Source organism: Diceros bicornis, chromosome X, assembly GCF_020826845.1.
Source record: "Diceros bicornis minor isolate mBicDic1 chromosome X, mDicBic1.mat.cur, whole genome shotgun sequence".
NCBI classification, from domain to species: Eukaryota; Metazoa; Chordata; class Mammalia; order Perissodactyla; family Rhinocerotidae; genus Diceros; species Diceros bicornis.
Window position 1 is genome coordinate 136,526,201 of NC_080781.1, and position 19,936 is coordinate 136,546,136.

Genomic DNA, 19,936 nt, shown 5'->3' on the forward strand with positions numbered 1-19,936 from the left:
GTGCCTGAGGCCAGCCCCACCCAGCTGCAATCCTCAGAGAGCTGACAAGAGACCTAACGGCTGGAGGCTTACAGCAATTGTAAGGCCCTGAGCCTAACAACCTGCCACACTGGGGGCCTACACACTTAAAAGAAATACTGCAACACAAATGTGGTATTAGAACTTGCAGCCAACTGTGCTGGGGCTCCCCACAGCTGATAAAGACACTGAAGGGCCCACAACAACTACAAGCAGCTGAGCATTACAACAGCTGGCCAGGAGCATAACTCAGCCTCCCTGGGCGCCTACAGGGAGAGCAAACAGGCCACAACAGAAGGACACACGTAGCCCACATAGGGGTCACCCCTGGAACATTGAGAACTGAGGGAAGCACACTGGAAGCCTCCTAAGGCATCACTTACATAAGGTCACCTATCCAAGAGCAGGAGACGTAGCTGACCAACCTAATACGTAGACACAAGCACAGGGAAAGAGGCAAAATGAGGAGGAAAAGAATACATTCCAAGGGAACAGGACAAAACCCCAGAAAAGGAACTAAGTGAAACAGAAATGAGCAACCTACCCGACAGAGAGTTCAAACTAAGAGTGTTAAGGATGCTCACTGATCTGGGGAGAAGAATAGATGAATTCAGTGAGAATGTCAACAAAGAAATGGAAGATATAAAAAAGAACCAATCAGAAATGAAGAATATGATACTGGAAATGAAAAATTCACTAGAAGGACTCAAAAGCAGAGTAGAGGATACAGAAGAACAGACCTGAAAGCTGGAAGAAAGACTAGAAGAAATTACCCAAGGTGAACAGGTAAAAGAGAAAAGAATTAAAAAGAGTGAGGACAGTCTAAGGGACCTCTGGGACAACATCAAGCACACTAACATCCGTGTTATAGGTGTCCCGGAAGGAGAAGAGCGAGACAAGGGGGCAGAGAATCTATTTCAAGAAATAATAGATGAAAACTTCCCTAACCTAAGGAAGGAAACAGACATCCAGGTACAGGAATCACAGAGAGCCCCAAACAAGATAAACCCAAAGAGGCCCACACCAAGACACATCATAATCAAAATGTCCAGAATTAAAGGTAAAGAGAGAATCCTAAAAGCCGCAAGAGAATGTCAAGTTACATACAAAGGAAACCCCATAAGGCTATCAGCTGACTTCTCAGCAGAAACCTTACAGGCTAGGAAAGAATGGCATGATATATTTAAAGTGCTAAAAGGAAAAAACTTACAGCCAAGAATACTCTACCCAGCAAGGTTATCCTTCAAAATGGAAGGAGAGATCAAAATTTTCCCAGATAAGCAAAAATTAAAGGAGTTTGTCACCAAGAAACCAGTGCTACAAGAAATGTTAAAGGGACTGATTTAAGGGGAAAAGAGAAGACCACAAATAGGAAAAATTATCTATTTCCATGATTAGAATGTAATGGATACAAATACACAAAAAAGAGGTTAGATATGATATCAAAAACATAAAAGGAGGGAGGAGGGGAGTTAAGAGTACAGCTTTCAGACAGAGGTCAAACTAAAGTGACCATCAATTCTGTATAGAAGAAGAAAGGAACAGAGAAGGACTACTAAAACAATGAGAAAAAAAAAAGTTAAAAAATGGCAGTAAGTACATACTTATTAATAGCTACTTTAAACGTCAATGGACTAAATGCTCCAATTAAAAGGCATAGGGTGGCTGACTGGATAAAAAAACAAGACCCATATATATGCTGCATACAAGAGACACACTTCAGACCTCAATACACTCACAAACTGAAAGTGAAGGGATGGAAAAAGATATTCCACGCAAATGGCAATAAAAAGAAAGCTGGGGTAGCAGTACTCATATCAGACAAAATAGACTTTAAAACAAAAACTGTAAAAAGAGACAAAGAAGGGCATTACATAATGATCAAGGGAACAATCCAACAAGAGGATATAACACTTGTAAATATCTACACACCCAATGTAGGTGCACCTAAATATATAAAGCAATTATTAACAGACATAAAAACAGAAATAGACGGTAACACAATAATAGTAGGGGACTTTAACACTCCACTTACACCAATGGATAGATCATCCAAACAGAAGATCAATAAGGAAACATTGGCCTTAAACGACACACTAGAACAGATGGACCTAGTAGATATATACAGAGCATTCCATCCAAAAACCGAAGAATACACGTTCTTTTCAAATGCACATGTAACATTCTCCAGGACTGATCACATATTAGGCCACAAAACAAGTTTCCATAAATTTAAGAAGATTGAAATAATACCAAGCATCTTTTCTGACCACAACGGTATGAAACTAGAAATCAACTATAGGAAGAAAATCAGAAAAGCCACAAATACGTGGAGATTAAACAAAATGCTACTGAACAACGACTGGGTTAACGAAGAAATCAAAGAAGAAATCAAAAAATACCTGGAGACAAATGAAAATGAAAATACGACATGCCAGAATTTATGGGATACAGCAAAAGCGGTTCTAAGAGGGAAGTTTATAGCGATACAGGCCTATCTCAACAAACAAGAAAGATCTCAAATAAACAATCTAACAATGCACCTAAAGGAACTGGAAAAAGAAGAACAAACCAAGCCCAAAATTAGTAGAAGAAGGGAAATAATAAAAATCAGAGCAGAAATAAATGAAATAGAGACCAAAAAAAAATAGAAAAAATTAATAAAACCAAGAGCTGGTTCTTTGAAAAGATCAACAAAATTGACAAACCTTTAGCTAGACTCACCAAGAAAAAAAGAGAGAAGGCACAAATAAGTAAAATCAGAAACGAAAGAGGAGAGGTTACAACAGACACCTCAGAAATACAAAAGATTATAAGAGAATACTATGAAAAGCTATATGCCAACCAATTCGACAATCTGGAAGAAATGCATAAATTCTTAGAATCATACAACCTTCCAAAACTGGATCAAGAAGAAGTAGAGAATTTGAATAGACCAATCACCAGTAAGGAGATAGAAACAGTAATCACAAACCTCCCCAAAAATAAAAGTCCAGGACCAGACGGCTTCCCCGGTGAATTCTACCAAACATTCAAAGAAGACTTAATACCTATACTTCTCAATCTCTTCCAAAAAATTGAGGAGGGGGGGAAGCCCCCTAACTCATTCTACGAAGCTGACATTACCCTGATACTAAAACCAGACAAGGACAACACAAAAAAATAAATTACAGGCAAATATCACTGATGAACATCGATGCAAAAATCCTCAATAAAATACTAGCAAATCGCATACAAGAATACGTTAAAAAGATTATACGCCATGATCAAGTGGGATTTATTCCAGGGATGTAGGGATGGTTTAACATTCGTAAATCAATCAACGTAATACACCACATTAATAAAATGAAGAATAAAAATCACATGATCATCTCAATAGATGCAGAGAAAGCATTTGACAAGATACAGCATCCATTTATGATAAAAACTCTGAATAAAATGGGTATAGAAGGAAAGTAGCTCAACATAATAAAGACCATATATGAGAAACCCACAGCTAATATCATCCTCAGTGGTGAAAAAGTGAAAGCTCTCCCTCTAAGAACAGGAACCAGACAAGGATGCCCACTGTCACCACTCCTATTTAACATAGTACTGGAAGTCCTAGCCAGAGGAATCAGGCAAGAGAAAGAAATAAAAGGGATCCAAATTGGAAAGGAAGAAGTGAAACTGTCACTATTTGCAGATGACATGATTTTATAGATAGAAAACCCTAAAGAATCCACCAGAAAACTTTTAGAAGTAATAAACGAATATGGTAAAGTTGCAGGATACAAAATCAACATACAAAAATCAGTTGCATTTCTATACACTAACAACGAAGTAGCAGAAAGAGAAATTAAGAATACCATCCCATTTACAATTGCAACAAAAAGAATAAAATACCTAGGAATAAACTTAACCAAGGAGGTTAAAGATCTGTACACCGAAAACTGTAAAACATTTCTGAAAGAAATTGAAGAAGACACAAAGAAATGGAAAGATATTCCGTGCTCTTGGATTGGAAGAATTAACATAGTTAAGATGCCCATACTTCCTAAAGCCATCTATAGATTCAATGCAATCCCTATCAAAGTTCCAACAACATTTTTCACAGAAATAGAAAAGAATCCTAAAATTTATATGGAACAACAAAAGACCCCGAATAGCTAAAGGAATCCTGAGAAAAAAGAACAAAGCTGGAGGTATCACACTCCCTGATTTCAAAATATACTACAAAGCTATAGTAACCAAAACAGCATGGTACTGGCACAAAAACAGACACACAGATCAATGGAATAGACTCGAAAGCCCAGAAATAAACCCACACATCTATGGACAGCTAATCTTTGACAAAGGAGCCAAGAACATACAATGGGGAAAAGAAAGTCTCTTCAACAAATGGTGTTGGGAAAACTGGATAGCCATATGCAAAAAAATGAAAGTAGACACTTACCTTACACCATACACAAAAATTAACTCCAAATGGATTAAAGACTTGAATGTAAGACCTGAAACTGTGAAACTTCTAGAAGAAAACATAGGCAGTACGCTCTTCGACATCGGTCTTAGCAACATCTTTTCAAACACCACGTCTGACCGGGCAAGAGAAACAATAGAAAAAATAAACAAATGGGACTACATCAAACTAAAAAGCTTCTGCACAGCAAAGGAAACCATCAACAAAACGAACAGACAACCTAACAATTGGGAGAAGATATTTGCAAACCATACTTCTGATAAGGGCTTAATCTCCAAAATATATAAAGAACTCATGCATCTCAACAACAAAAAAACTCCCAACCCAATTAAAAAATGGGCAAAAGACCTGAACAGACACTTCTCCAAAGAAGATATACAGATGGCCAACAGACACATGAAAAGATGTTCAAAATCACTAACTATCAGGGAAATGCAAATCAAAACTACAACGAGATATCACCTCACGCCCGTCAGAATGGCTGTAATTAACACAACAGGAAACAACATGCGTTGGAGAGGATGTGGAGAGAAGGGAACTTGCATACACTGCTGGTGGGAGTTCAAACTGGTGCAGCCACTATGGAAAACAGTATGGAGATTCCTCAAAAAATCAAGGATATAACTACCATATGATCCAGCTATTCCACTGTTGGCTATTTATCCAAAGAACTTGAAAACACCAATTTGTAAAGGTGCATGCACCCCTGTGTTCATTCCAGCATTATTCACAATAGCCAAGACTTGGAGGCAACCTAAGTGCCCATCAAGAGACGAATGGATAAAGAAGCTGTGGTATATATACACAATGGAATACTACTCAGCCATAAGAAACGATGAAATCCAGCCATTTGTGACAACATGGATGGACATTGAGGGTATAATGCAAAGTGAAATAAGTCAGAGGGAGAAGGTCAAATACCGTATGATTTCCTTCATTAAGTAGTAGATAATAACAACAATAAACAAACACAGGGAGACAGAGATTGGATTGGTGGTTACCAGAGGGGAAGGGGGGAGGGAGGAGGGTGAAAGGGATAATTCGGTACATGTGTGTGGTGATAGGTTGTAATTAGTATTTTAGTGGTGAACATGATGTAATCTATGCAGAAATAGAAGTACAATGATGTACACCTGAAATTTTTACAATGTCATAAACCAATGTTACTGCAATAAACAAAAAATAAAAAAAAAGATATTGAAAATCATTGGTCATCATCGAAATGCAAATTAAAAACATAATAAGGCACTGCTATGTGCACATAAAATAAAAAAGACTGATAATATCAAGTGTTGGCAAGAATTTAGAGAAAACGGAACCTCATAAATCACTGGTGGGAATGTGCAATACTAAAGCACACATTGGAAAACATTTTGTCAGTTTCTTAAAATGTTACAGATAAACTTCCTATAAAACCCTGTGGTTTCACCCTAATTCTATATTACCCAAGAGAAATGAAAACGTTATGTCCACAGAAAGATCTGTTCCTAGCAGAATTATTTATGATAGCCAAAAGGTAGAGACAATCTAAATGTCCATCAAATGATGAATGAATAAAAATTGTAGCATATCCATACAATGGAATATTAGTCATCAATAAAAAGAATACACACAATAACACAGATGAATCTCAAATGCATTACGCTAAGTGAAAGTAGCCAGACACAAAAGGTTACATATTGTATGATTCCATTCACATTAAGTGTCCGGGAAAGGCAAATCTATAGACACGGGAAGTAGATTAGTGGTTTTCTGGGGCTGGGGTTGAGAATGAAAGGTCACTGCCAACTTTTGGAGGAATTTTTGGAAGTAATGGAAATGTTCTAAATCTACATTGTGGTTATGGTTGCACAACACTGTAAATTTACTAAAAATCATGAATTGTACACTTAAAACAGATGAATTTTATTGTATATAAATGATACTTCAAAAAAAGCTCTTATAAAATTTAAAAAAGCAAGACAGGCATTACAGCATAGCCTTTTTCTGTGTGTGTGAGGAAGATCAGCCCTGAGCTAACATCCATGCCAATCCTCCTCTTTTTGCTGAGGAAGACCGGCCCTGAGCTAACATCTATTGCCAATCCTCCTCCTTTCTTTTTCCCTTTTTCTCCCCAAAGCCCCAGTAGATAGTTGTATGTTATAGTTGCACATCCTGCTAGTTGCTCTATGTGGGACTCCACCTCAGCATGGCCCGACAAGCGGTGCGTCAGTGCACGCCCAGGATCCGAACCCGGGCCGCCAGTATCGGAGCACGCGCACTTAACCGATAAGCCACAGGGCAGGCCCCCAGCATAGCTTTTAGAGCATGGATTTCAAAGCCAGACTACCAGATTTACAATCCAGTTGTACCTCTTAGTAGCTGTGTGGAAGTTATTTCAGTTCTCTGTGCCTTGTTAGCTTACATTTTATAGATGCGAATCACAGCTCTAAGACGGGGTGGTATTATGAAGGGAGTGACGGTAAATAGGGAAGACAAGAAGTCTAAGGACTGAGTTCCAGGGTACAATACCTGGGTTAATGTCTTTTCCTCTGAATCCCAACACACCAGTGATTCTCAATTTTCATCTTTTTCCTACAGTATGTACTACCCATGGGTAATATTGCTTTTACCTCGGGCAGAAGGTCCATATATCAAAATCTCAAAGTGGGAAGGGGGCATGAAATAAAGGGGTAAACAATAGACTGAATATGGTAGTTTGAAAATGTTTACTACAGTGATTATTCTATGCCATCTCACTGAGTTAATCCCTGCTGTTGACTTAAAGCCACTGAGTAAATAGTTTCTTTTCTACTCCTTTGGAATTGAGACAAATTAGTGACTTGGTGATTTGGTTTCTTTATCTCATCCTCATCGGAAATATCCAAGTACATTTTCAAAATGAGCACACATATCAGAGATTATTCTTACTATGCTATTTGCTGATTAATTTTCTATTTTATATCATTGATACAAAAGCCAGTATTTATTTTACACTTATTATATAGTGCTTTACATGTTTATGATTTTTTTGGTACATATGTCTTGTCTCCTGAACTAGATTGAATACCACATGTAAGTCATCTGCTTTTAGAAGGAATTCACCCAATGCACTAACCTAATGAGAAAAAATTTCCAACTCATAAACTATTGCATCCATGTCCTTAGTGCCCAATTTGCCTTTGGCACAGGAAAAGTGATCCTTCTAGAAAATGAAGCTCTGGTCCTCATATCTTGATAATATTTCTCACTTTACTAAGCTACTTTCTCATTTCTTTACCCTTCTGCTACTGCAACATCTAGAACACATTTCTTACCCAGGATGCTGTGGAGCTATACACATAACATTTGTACACCTTAAAATATGCATGCCATATTATAAAAAGAATATGAATAAAAATGAATCACTTAGTTCTTAACAACTGCCCCACAAAAAAATCAAATTATTTCTAAATTTTTAAACATAGAATACCGATTTTTTAAAGTGGGGGCATAAAATAGGAAAACACTCTAGAGAAAAAAAAATTCCTGAACTTACTCCAGTGCTAAAGGTTAAATTTCTGTATTTTATTGAGTCTACGCACTCGTTATTCAGTGTGACTGTCAACACGTTGAGAGGAATGTAGGAAGTAGCACCTTAAACTTAGTAGGGGACAAGGGGTCTCTGGAGTTCAATATGAGCCCCACTGTAAGCAATATGTCACCTAGGCCTTCTAGAAGTGGAACAGTTTGCTCTACATTCTGACTAATGTTCTTTCTGGAAATCAAAGGGTAGAAAACACTACTTCAGGAGTGGTTGAGGTGCTAGGCAGGCTACTTCTATAAGCATGGAGTAAATGGCAGGATCTGGGATTTATGGTGAAGAAGAAAAGATACTAAATTTTTAATAGCCATTATCAGTAGAGGATGAGCCACTTGAAATATACCACCACCAAACACCGAAACAAAGCAGCACAAACTAATGTCACAAGAATGCCGGTTGTCTGCAGGCTTCCCATTAAATCCTCGAGCTATACACAAAAGGCTTCAGTATAATGGAAGGCCCTTGGGCTTGCTGATTGGAAGGCCACCACTTTACCCACTGCACTTAGCCTTTACAGAGCACATCTAAGTTTTAACAATTACCTCAGACTTGTAGCTCCAGCTTCATTTTCTGACATTCACACTTTCCCCTACTCTCCGGCAACCTGCTAATACTTGTGATTTCACCAAACAAAGGTCTCATGCTTCTGTGTCTTTGTACACATTGTTTTATTCTCCTGCCAGGAATACCCTTTCCTCTAGATATGTGCAACAAATTTCCTTCAAGTCCTTCCTCAAATATTACCTCTTCCATGATGCTTTGTATGTGCCCTACAGGCATAGTGAGTTCTCCAGCTCGCAGAAATCCCAGAGCAATTTGGACAAATACTTTATTCCTTAGCACTGTTGAAATAACTTTTTAGGCCCAAGATGGATCTGCTCCTGCCTGGGGTGCCACGTCAACAAACCAAAACTTAGATAACTTTCGTGTCTCTGTAAATGCTCCACTTGACCAGAAACACAGTATATCCAATCAGCCAATTCCAAATGCCAAGCCAGCTCTGGGCCTTCTCACCCCAAACAAGGTTGACCATGTGGCCACAGCCAATCAAATATTTTCTATTTTTCTCTTCTTCATTCTTTGTTCTTTATCCTATAAAAGCTATCTGCCTTCTGCCCCATTTGCAGTTCTCCAAAAGGAGACTGTCCACTTCGTGAAGTAAAATAAAGTTTATTTGTATCTCCTAAATTGTTTTCTTTAATCATTTTTTTAACAGCACATAAGATTATCAGTCTGTTCATGTGTCTGTCTTCTGCACAGGACTGTGAGCAACTTGAGAGAAGGGTCTCTATTTATCACTGTAATCCGATCCCTAGTATGGTAGTTGGCACATAGCAGATAGTCAATAAATGCTTCTTGATTTATTAAATATTTCTGTGAGCTAGGCAGAGCAGGTATTTTCAGCCCCATTTCCTAGAAGAAGAAACTGAGGCCCGGAGAGGGGAAATGCTTTGTCCATAGTTACACTGCTGATCTAGGCCAGAGCTGGGACTCACACTCAGAGCTCCTAATTCCTACTCTAAAATTCATTTCACTACAACATGTGGTTTCCACTCTGTCTAGGGGTAGCATCTAAAATAGCTGGATTCTTTGGAACTAGAGGAACCCTTCCGGTGATCTGAAATCCCCCTTGTGTTAGAATGAGCTTTTTAACAGACTGTCTGCCTGGAGATCAGCTTCTTGCCTTTGAGAATAAAGGTAATTTTTGTTATTTCAAAGCCCTGACTTCCTCTTGCAGCTGGAAAAAAATGAAACAAATATGAGAAGACCTCTTGGGAATACATTCTTCCTTCCCTCCCTCCAGCTCAAATGCCAATTTCCTTGTGATGCCCTCCCCTATCTGGGCCCATGCCTCCAAGTCATAATGAAACCTGTAATTTTTAGCTCATCGTACTTCATTGTCAGCTTTTTCTGAAACTTCCATTATGCCTTATAGTACAGTGAATAATGTGTCCTATCTTTCCTGCTAGGACATGAGCTCTTGGAGGGTAGGGATTGATATCGCCACATGGAATGCACAGCATAATTTGTGATTGACTGAAGACTTGTACTATTACTTGCTTCTCACCTCATTTTAAGTGTTCTCAGAGCCCAAAATGAGCCACTCTATCTATCTCTTCTATGCTCTTACTTCTGTTCATTAGAGTAAGGCTCACAAAGTGTGGTTCTGTGAGTCAGGTGCTAGCTTAATGAATAAGGAACTACAGGTGGAATGCCCTAAAGCAAAAGCCATTACAAAAAAGGACTGTGTGAAACAAAGCTATCAATGCTTGGTTGATTTGATTACATTAAGTCCTATACAACTAACAATGTCACCCAAATGCTTTCCCTGGTTCCTGGCCATTTCAGAGGCAGTATCTATAATGAAGACTCAAGTGCAAGTTATTTGCATCTAAAGTAGGAAGAGAAGGAAGAGAGGAGCTTTACTGTTAACATTTGGGAGGGGAGGGAGTCCTGGCACCATGCACAATTTATCCTTCAAATAATTTGTCTTTGGAACATCACAAGTACATAAGCAAAACTGACCCAATTGATACCCACTCAAGACAAGGTTGGCATAAGGGAAGCCATATTGTAGAAAAGAAGCCCTATTGTAACTTCGAATGACCTCTGACTAACCAACCCAGCTGGAGATGCACCCTCCAAGAGATCTAACTGCTCTGTAGATTTTACAACCCCTGTTTGTGCATGTACCTCCCAGGTGCAATAAGATGATAACTTCATTCTTTTGAGTTCCTTAGGAATGTGATGAGCCCCTAACAGAGAATCTATGCCGATAGCCATCATCAAGGAAAACTGAAAGATCTGGTGTGGCACTCCCAGTTTGTAACACCAGAAGGTCAACATTCCTAACCCTCTCCCCTATAACCCACAGGCCTATATAACTGCTGTGAGATTTTGTGCCCCCTTAAGATGGTTCTTTGAGACATTAGTCGGCCATCTTCCCCCTTGCTAGCAAGCTGTAATAAACTACCCTTTCTTTTCCACCATCTTGCCTCTTGATGATTGGCTTTTGTCTCACAGGAGCAGATCATGCCCTTTGTTGCGGTAACACAATCATATAATCAAAGAATAAAAGAAGGCAGGAAGGTCTGAATACGACAGTAAGCCTCTTTTAAATGGTTCAAAAAACATCACTTTCTTCTTGATGATGCAACATGGAGAAATGAGTGCTCATTTTCCTTCATTTTCAGCTAAATGTAGGACACTATTACTGTGTAGCCTAACACATAGAAGACACTTTGTGCAATGTATTCAATTTTACAAAATCCCCTTGTGTCAGAATTCTGAGTTTCAGACCTGCATTTCTAACTGCAGCTTGTCATGTCCACCTCAGACTCATTATGCTTAAAATGGATATCCCCTACATTCCCATCTTAGAGGAAGTGGTGGGATGTTGTGGGGGGAAAATAGTTTTCTTTAACATAAGAGTGATTTGGGTTTCTGTACCAGCTCTGCCATTTATTAGTGGTGTGACTTTGGCTCTATTGAAACTTCAGTTTAGTAATTATAAAAGTGGGGATATTAAAATAAAAACCTCCACAAACGGGACATGTACCAGGACATATGTCAAGCAATTCACATGGCTTATCATATTTACTCCCTGAAACAGCCTTATGAGGCAGATATTGTTATGATTCATCCCATTTTACACACAAAGGACCAGGAGTAGTCTTCCTGCAGAACCTACCTTCTTAGTCTGTCTTATTTGAACTATTACACGTTTTTGGTTTCAGCAACTTGTATTAACACAAGTGATCTGATCATGTGCTCACTTTTTAATAAACCAATAACGCTTCTCTGTAATGACAAAATAAATATATTCTGTATCACTTCCAGACTATTATCCCTCATCTGTTATGCAGAAATGTTTCCAAATAGGTATTCTATTTGGCTACATTTCCTACTACCTCTTCTTATTACTTTCATTTTCCAAAAGATTATTTACTCCTCCACATTCAATGGAAATGTTAACACTTGGATTATCATTTTTCCTATCCCTTAGCACTTCCATTATCCTAAGGGACTTCTTAACTTACAGGAAGCACTCACACAACATCCTGACCCCCACCAACTTCCAGTCAGGTACCAAGTACCGTCAATGCTACCCTTTGAACATATAGTACATCCATATACTTAAAAACTTTATTTAGTGGAAAAAGCAGTAGCTTGAAGTCAGGCAAATCTGCATTTGCCTAATAACTGAGTCACCTTGGGCAAGTCATTTTTTTTTTTTAATTTTTAAATTTTTTTTGTGTGTGTGTGAGGAAGATCAGCCCTGAGCTAACATCTGACGCCAATCCTCCTGTTTTTGTCGAGGAAGATTGGCCCTGGGCTAACATCTGTGCCCATCTTCCTCTACTTTATATGGGATGCCACCACAGCATGGCTTGACAAGCGGTGCATCTTTGTGCGCCTGGGACCCAAACCTGCGAACCCTGGGCCACCACAGCAGAGCGTGCGCACTTAACCACTACGCCACCGGACCGACCCCCATTTTTATTTTTTAAGCTTCACTTCCTGGATCAGTTCAGTAGGGATAATAATACCTATATTGAATAGCTTTTGTGAAGATTAGAGATGTTTTATGTAAAGTATCTGGCACATCATAGGTGTTCAATACCTAGTAGTTGTTATTAATATTATTATTAGAGTATTATAGCTCATATAACTAGGCACCTCACCGTCATCCTTGACTTCCTCCAATCTACCTTCCACAATGCCCCTAGAGTGAGCTACCTAAAATACAAATCTGTTTGTGTCATTTCCCTGCAATCAGCTTTTCAATGGATCCCTATCATTTTTATGCCAACATAGCTCATAAGCACCCCTCTCCACCCCAGGCCACTTCCCTGCACTTGATACTCTGTGGTCCAGTCACACTAAACTTTTAGTTTCTTTAATATATTATCACTACCTCCCCTGTATCCTTTTCCTGGCCTTCATACCTGCTGCACTCTTTCTCTGGAATATTTCCTCCCTATCTTGTACTCTAATTTACTTCTACACATCTTTTAAGTCTCAGGTAAAAAGTGATTTCTTTTGGAATTCACTGTGGGTATTCCCTGTAGACTGATTTCTATGTCCCTGCTAGATGCTCCCATGGCACTCTTTGCTTCCCCAATCGTAGCACTTATTCCACATTATAGTCACGGTTTGTTTAATTGTTTTCCCCACTAGAATGTAAGTTATGCGAGGGCAGAGACCACATCTGTTTTTGCTTACCACTTTATGCCTACTGCCCAGAACACTGTTTGGGTCTCACTAAGCCCTCAAGAAATAAATTTGGAAGAATAAACAAATGAAAGCTCTAACAAAAGACATGAATTTTCTGATGCATGAGATGTCAATTCATGAATACCTTCCTTTGTGCATGCATTTCTTCTGCCTGGAATACCTTCCCATACCTCACCCTGTCCCTCAGCTGTTTGATAGTTACCTACACTTCCTTCAAGATTCAAGATACAGGATAAACACTGCCTCCTTTTTATACTTTTTCTTGATGCTTCCACATGGTTTTGGATGCTCTTTACCCTGTAATTCCATCACATTTTGCACCTCCCTCTATCCAAGGGCTTTTATATCATTGTCTGTCTATCTGTGCACATGTCTACCTTATCCAGTAGACTGTTAAGTCATTAAGAGCATCAGCTGTGTCTTATTTATCCCTGTAGGTCAGCACATATCCCAAAGCCTTAAACATAATAAGTACTCGTAAATGTGTTGAACGAATGATTCAAGTCAATGGGATAAAATCTAGTTAAATTCAGTGAGTACTTGTCCTTCCTACTTAAATAATCAGTGGAACCTTTTTAATGTATTATATATTATGCAACATTTATATATAATAGGTATAAAGAACAATTCAATGAACATATTTACCCATATCTTCATCAATAAATAAGATGTCATTAATAGAAATGAAGCTCCCTATATATCCAGGTCTGAAAAAAATGGAAAATACTTCATAAACATGTGTATCATCCTGAGCTGGGCTCTGTTCATCTCTTCTGTATTGTTCCAATTTTAGTATGTGTGCTGCTGAAGCAAGCAGCAGGTAATGATCTTTGGCCTGCATTTTTATGGTTGTTCTGAGGTCCCAAGATGAGGCAAGGCAAGGCTTAGTCCTAAACTGCCCTAGTTACATAGCCATGCAATCCTTGCTCAGATTTTTCTAAGAAGCTGTCCTTCTCTAGTTTTCCCCTGGAATCCAGACAAGATTTCTGAGGGTCAAAATAATAATAGGAATGCTGTAGAATAACACTTCCTGAAAAATTCTAAGTGTTCTTCAGACCTTATCCAATTTGCACTTTTCATGTGTTTGCAAGATAGGCAGGAGCTACATTATTATCAGAATGAGAAAGCAGAAAATTTGTGTCTTACAAAAGGCCACTAGATGAATAAATTGTAGGGCCATAAATAGAGCCAAGCTTTTACTTTCAGTTTTGAATCTAGGTCTCCCTTCAGACCCACCTCCCTAGGTCCAAGGTGAAGCATCTGCTGTGTAAGGGAACAAATGGCTTCATCATGCTTCTGAACTTCTGTACCCACTCTATACTGTACTTCAGAATAAGCATAAGGGCATTCCACAAAGACTGCTATCTTATCAAACTCTACTTTCTTGTCCAATTCAGACTAGAATGAAGGGCCCACTGGTCATCTTCTTCCCATTCATCCAACTCTATTTTCAGGTAACTAATCCTTTGGTCTGCTTCATCTTCTGCCCTCCTCAATCTACATCCTTTCTTCTTCATATTTCAACATTCCCATCCTCACCTCTCCATTCTTCTCTCTTTTCTACCCCTCCTCCAAAACTCAACCCATCCTCTATCCTTTTTTCCATTTATTATTCAGTTTCTCTGTTATCCTGTTCTCCTCATTCATTCTCTATTCCTTCTCCTCAACTATTCTCAGTTTCTATGTGTTCATTTCCTTTCCTGCCCGTCACTCTCTCTCTTCCCTCTAGCTTCTCTTCCATTTTCTTACTGCCTTTTACCTACCCACATTTCATCATCATTCTATCCATCCAAACACCTCATTCCATACATCCTCTCTTCTGTTTACATCTACTCCATTCCATTCTTTCCACAATTGTGTACACACCCATCTCCTCTTTAAACTCTTCTCTCTTATGCACTTTATTACAAGTATATCTCTATTCTATCTATTCCTCCACTTATGCTGTATTCTCACCAAACTCTTTCATACATTATAACCATTCATATTTCTACTCTGTTTTATCCTCCCCACCTCCTTTTCAACATTTCTGTCTAATCTCATATTCTTTCATGCAGTGTGAGAAGACGTGTCCCTCTTCCTTACAAGTTAAACTTTCAATGTAGTTTTGATACCACCCCTTTATGGTTTTCTCTGGGAACTTTAGGTCAGCAAAACACTATTTCTACTGTATCTTCAATCTTTGTCTTTCTTCCAGCCACTTTCTGCCATCTTACTAATATGTGTCAGTCTCTCCATTAAAAAAAAAACAACTATTTCTTTTACCGATGAATGTATCTATTATATACCCATCTCTTTCATTTTTAAACAAGCTCCCAGAAAATATTTTCTATGTTTACTATCTCCACTACTTCTACACCAACTCCTAAAAGCTCCCCATTGCACTAACCACTCCACTGAAACAGTGTATGTGAAGAACATCAAGCTCTTCCATGTTACCAAACATAACACATATTTGTAATTCTCTATATTATTTGATCTCTCTGTAATAGCCAATAATGTTGTAAAAATGTATAAATAACAGTAAAGAGCATGAAATTGCACCTAAACTGCCAGAGTATGAAAGCTGGATCCACCATTTACTACCTAGGTGATCTTGGAAAATTTTCTTACCCACTATGTCTCTGTCTCCTCATCTGTAAAGTGGGAATAATAGTACCTATTTCATAGAACTGTTATGAAGATTATAAAAGTAGAATGATTAGAACAGTGCCTGGTACATTGTAAGTACTATACTGATGTTAACTATTGTACTTACTATGCTATTATTGGTGTTATTATTATTGATCACTCTCACCTTTTTGAAACCCTTTACTCCTTTGATATATCAGTCAGAATGGGTTAGATTAACATGCAGTAACAAGCAATCCTAAAATCTCAGTGTCCTAAAACAACAAAGGTTTACTTCTCACTCACACTATTTGTCTATCCCAGGTTGTGGGGAGGGGTACTCTCTTATATGTCATCTTTAATAAGGGACACGGAATGATAGAGCCAAGACTACTTGGCATGATGCAACTCACTGTGGCCAGAGGAGAGGAACATGGAAAATCATGAACTGGCTCTTAAAAGTTTCCCATCCTCCCTCAGAAATGACACTTTGTTTCGACTCACATTTGGTTAGCCAAAGCAAGTCATTTGTCCAGGCCTAACTTCAACGTTCTATGGAAGTGCAATACTACCATGTACCCAGAAGGAGGTGAACTAGAAATATTGGAAGTAGCAGTATTGACTACCACATTTAGTTTTCAAGATACTGCACACTAGCGGTTCTGTTAACACCTTCCTTACTTTTCCTTCTTGATCTCCTTCATAGGTTCCTCTTTCTCCCCTCCTGCCTTAATGATACTTAATGCTACATGATTGGATCCGTGGCATGATTTTCTTTTCACTGTACATACCTCCCTGAAGTGATCACATCCATTCACATGGCACATGGTTGTCCCAACATACTGATAATACCAAACTTTACATCTCTAGCTTGTATCTCTCTCCTGATCGTAAGACTTCTATATCCAACTGCTATTAGACATCTATCCCTGGATAATCAACAATCTTCTTAAGCTTAATCTTGTCCAAAATTAAACTTGCTGATTTATCCTATCTTAATTTCTCCTAATTCTCATATGACGTACCCCAGTTTGTAGCACCATCATTCACCCACGTTACTTGGGTACCTACTACTTTGACTCCTCCTCCTCACTATCATTCTTCTGACATTGGCTGTTTTTACTGTCTAGTTCCTCAGGTATCTCCGCTTCTCCATCTTAATTCACTGCTCTGAATCAGAACTTCATTATTGCTCACCCTGACTATTGATGCTGTCTCCTAACCAGTTTCCCTAATTCCAGTCATGTTCCCTTCAAATGCATTCTTTACATAGTAACTAGAGTGCCATATATAAAATAAAAAACTGATCACCTCATTCTCTTGCTTATAATATACCATTCTGTTTCTTGCAACTGCTCACTTGGTTTTCTCTGCCTAGAATGTCTTTCTTCTTTTCCCTCCACTTTCCACCTACAATTTTCTTGACTTCATTCTACAATGCAAAAACAAATGCTGATACTAATAATTAGGAACGTGGGTGTTGCCTCACCGAGGGACTTTTTGCTCAACCTCACCCAAAAGAATGGGTTAGATGACCCTTTTCTATCCTCTCTTAATTACCCATATCTTTACCATTTCAGTTAATGTTTTTTGTGATTATCTACTAGTCTTTCTCCTCTCTTATATTGTGATTGTCTTAAGGACAGAGACTATGTCTTATTAACATTGGCATACCCAGAACTTAGTCCAGGGCCATGTATGTATTAGGAAGTCAATACATGTTTAGTTAATGAATAAATGAATGAATTACTACTACTAATCTTTCTCTCATCCATAATTCCTTCCCCTCTAGTGTCCCTTCCTCTACTTCTCTGTGTCTTCTTTCTTCCCATCTACTGTATCATTTTCTCCAATTTTTCCTGTTTCTTTTAGGATATCCTAATATCTAGCCTCTTTATTTTACTTCTACTTCTCCTTTATCTTCTCAACTTTTCTACTCTTTCCCTCCTCTCATATTCTCTCTTTCCTCTACCCCCCCCCGATATCTCTTTCTCTCTCACACACACACACATTTTTCCCATTTAATAAATATTCACACAGTTACTTAAAATTCACACTTATTAATGTGGGAGGGAGTTTCAGGAAGTGACAACTGATAGCAGAGGAATTAGCAAAAGCATAAAACAAGAACCAAGAAAGTTATTTAGTGTTGGGGTGAAGAATCTTATTGAAATGGAAATGCTTTCAAAGGCATTTTTTTAAAGCAAAATTCAATACCTAAAAACTCTAATGATAATAAAGAGTCATGAAAAACATAAAATTGTGATAGTTTTTATGCTTTGGGCTTAGAAAAGTATGAAGTATATTTTATGAATATATGTATTGCTTCAAAAGATATAGTTTAAGTTGTTTGGAAACTTTGAGTATGCATGCACTTATATATCATGAATATATATCTTTGTGTGTCTGAGAATGTTCATATGGCCAACTCTCTATTTATATGTGTATCTATAATAGAATTTTCAATGAATAGCCTACAACATGCTGCTTTCAATCCCAGTCTTACTCCCAGTATACTTTAAATGGAGGGTACCACTCTCTGACCTCATTGTGTAGAGGAGGGTTCCATTGTCCACCAGCCTGAGAAGCTTGTTAGGTGTGGTCATGTTATGGGCCACTGATTTCTTGCCATTGTGGAAGAAGGTGTCAGGGGTCCAGATCTTACTAGCCAGGAGATTGTTCAGTGGAAGGATCTTCATGGGTCCATCAAATTTCAGTCTTTCATCATGCCATGTCTGTCGAAAAAATACATCAATGGTGTACTCCTAGGGACAAAAAAAGAGAGAACGATGTTTGAGTAGAGTTATGGTGAGGACCCACAGTGCCCTTAGCAAATATTAACTACCTTGCAATATTTCCTCTGATGCAGAGAAGCAGCAATCTATTAACAGTAATTACTGGTAAGTATGACAAATGATTATGATTGAAAAATAATGCCATAGTGATCAATAAGTATGGATATAATATGTCTGACAAGATTTTCCATAGGAAGGTCACTACCAACACTGCCCTGCACATCATACAAGCTGACCACAGGACTTCGCCTCATGAAAAGGTAAGCGCAGCCCTCTCTCTGCAGTGGCATCTCTAGTAAGAAAAAACTCATTATTTGTTTCTTCTACTAAATGATCCCATATGAACATCAAAGGCCAATATAACAATCACCATAAAACCAAAACCTTAAATTTTAAAACACGTTTCATTTGAGCCTCAAAATAACAATATCTCTGACGAGTTAATATTTTATTATCTTTAATAACTAAGGAACTCTTACAGATAAATAAGATAAAAACAAACATACAAATATAAAAATGGGTAAATGACATGAACAGACAATTCATGAAATGGATAAAAATTGTTAATAAAAATGAAGAGAATTTTCAAAATTGCTCTTAATCTAAACACAAATTAAAATAACAACAAATGTTCAAGGTTTTGGTAACAGTAGACTAAATTGTTTGGATCTACCTTCCTGTAGCTATTAATTATAAAATTTGAACAAAAAAATACATATATAGAGAGACCATTTGAAAGCAATGGGGAGTGACTGAAAGCAGACAAAAACTTGAGGAAAGGTTACCCTTGAAAGATGGCAGCAGCAAAAGGTTAAAATTGTGAGTTTGTGGCTTTTCTTTCCTGAAGGTGTTCCCCCAAACATAAAATTCCTATTGCAGTTATCATAGCCTTACTGGCTCAAGGTGTCAGATAATCTGGAAATTTAGGAGTGGGAGCCCTGGAAGCAAGAGAATCACAGAAGGATGGGACTCCCAATCTGGGTATATACTCTGCCCCAAATTCTGGCTGACGGTGACACTATACACATATAAGGAAGACCCTTGGGCTCAGTTAAAAGAAATGGAGGCAGAAACAATAGAGGAGTCTTCCACTAAATGACAGATGACAGAACTGTGCTGGGTGATGTTTGTGAGTTTGGCAGAAATCAGAAAACTTATTGGCTTAATATCTCAGGAGACAGAGCTCAAGGCTGGGCAAAGAGGTGAAAATTCAGGGTGAGGCCCTGGAAGCAAGAGAATCACTGAGAGAGTGAG

General features: G+C 38.2%; 1 protein-coding gene and 1 pseudogene across 6 annotated transcripts in view; both read right to left on the reverse strand.

Moving 5' to 3' along the window:
* The window catches only part of GABRA3 (gamma-aminobutyric acid type A receptor subunit alpha3), a 213,639-nt gene that overhangs the window by 50,737 nt on the left and 142,966 nt on the right, over positions 1-19,936 (reverse strand). For all 6 annotated transcript variants that reach the window (XM_058534911.1, XM_058534912.1, XM_058534914.1 and 3 more), the window contains one exon: positions 18,432-18,652. In XM_058534911.1, the coding sequence (XP_058390894.1) occupies positions 18,432-18,652 (221 nt within the window). The remainder of the gene's footprint in view (positions 1-18,431; positions 18,653-19,936) is intronic.
* On the reverse strand, positions 13,990-14,090 carry LOC131401533 (U6 spliceosomal RNA; annotated as a pseudogene).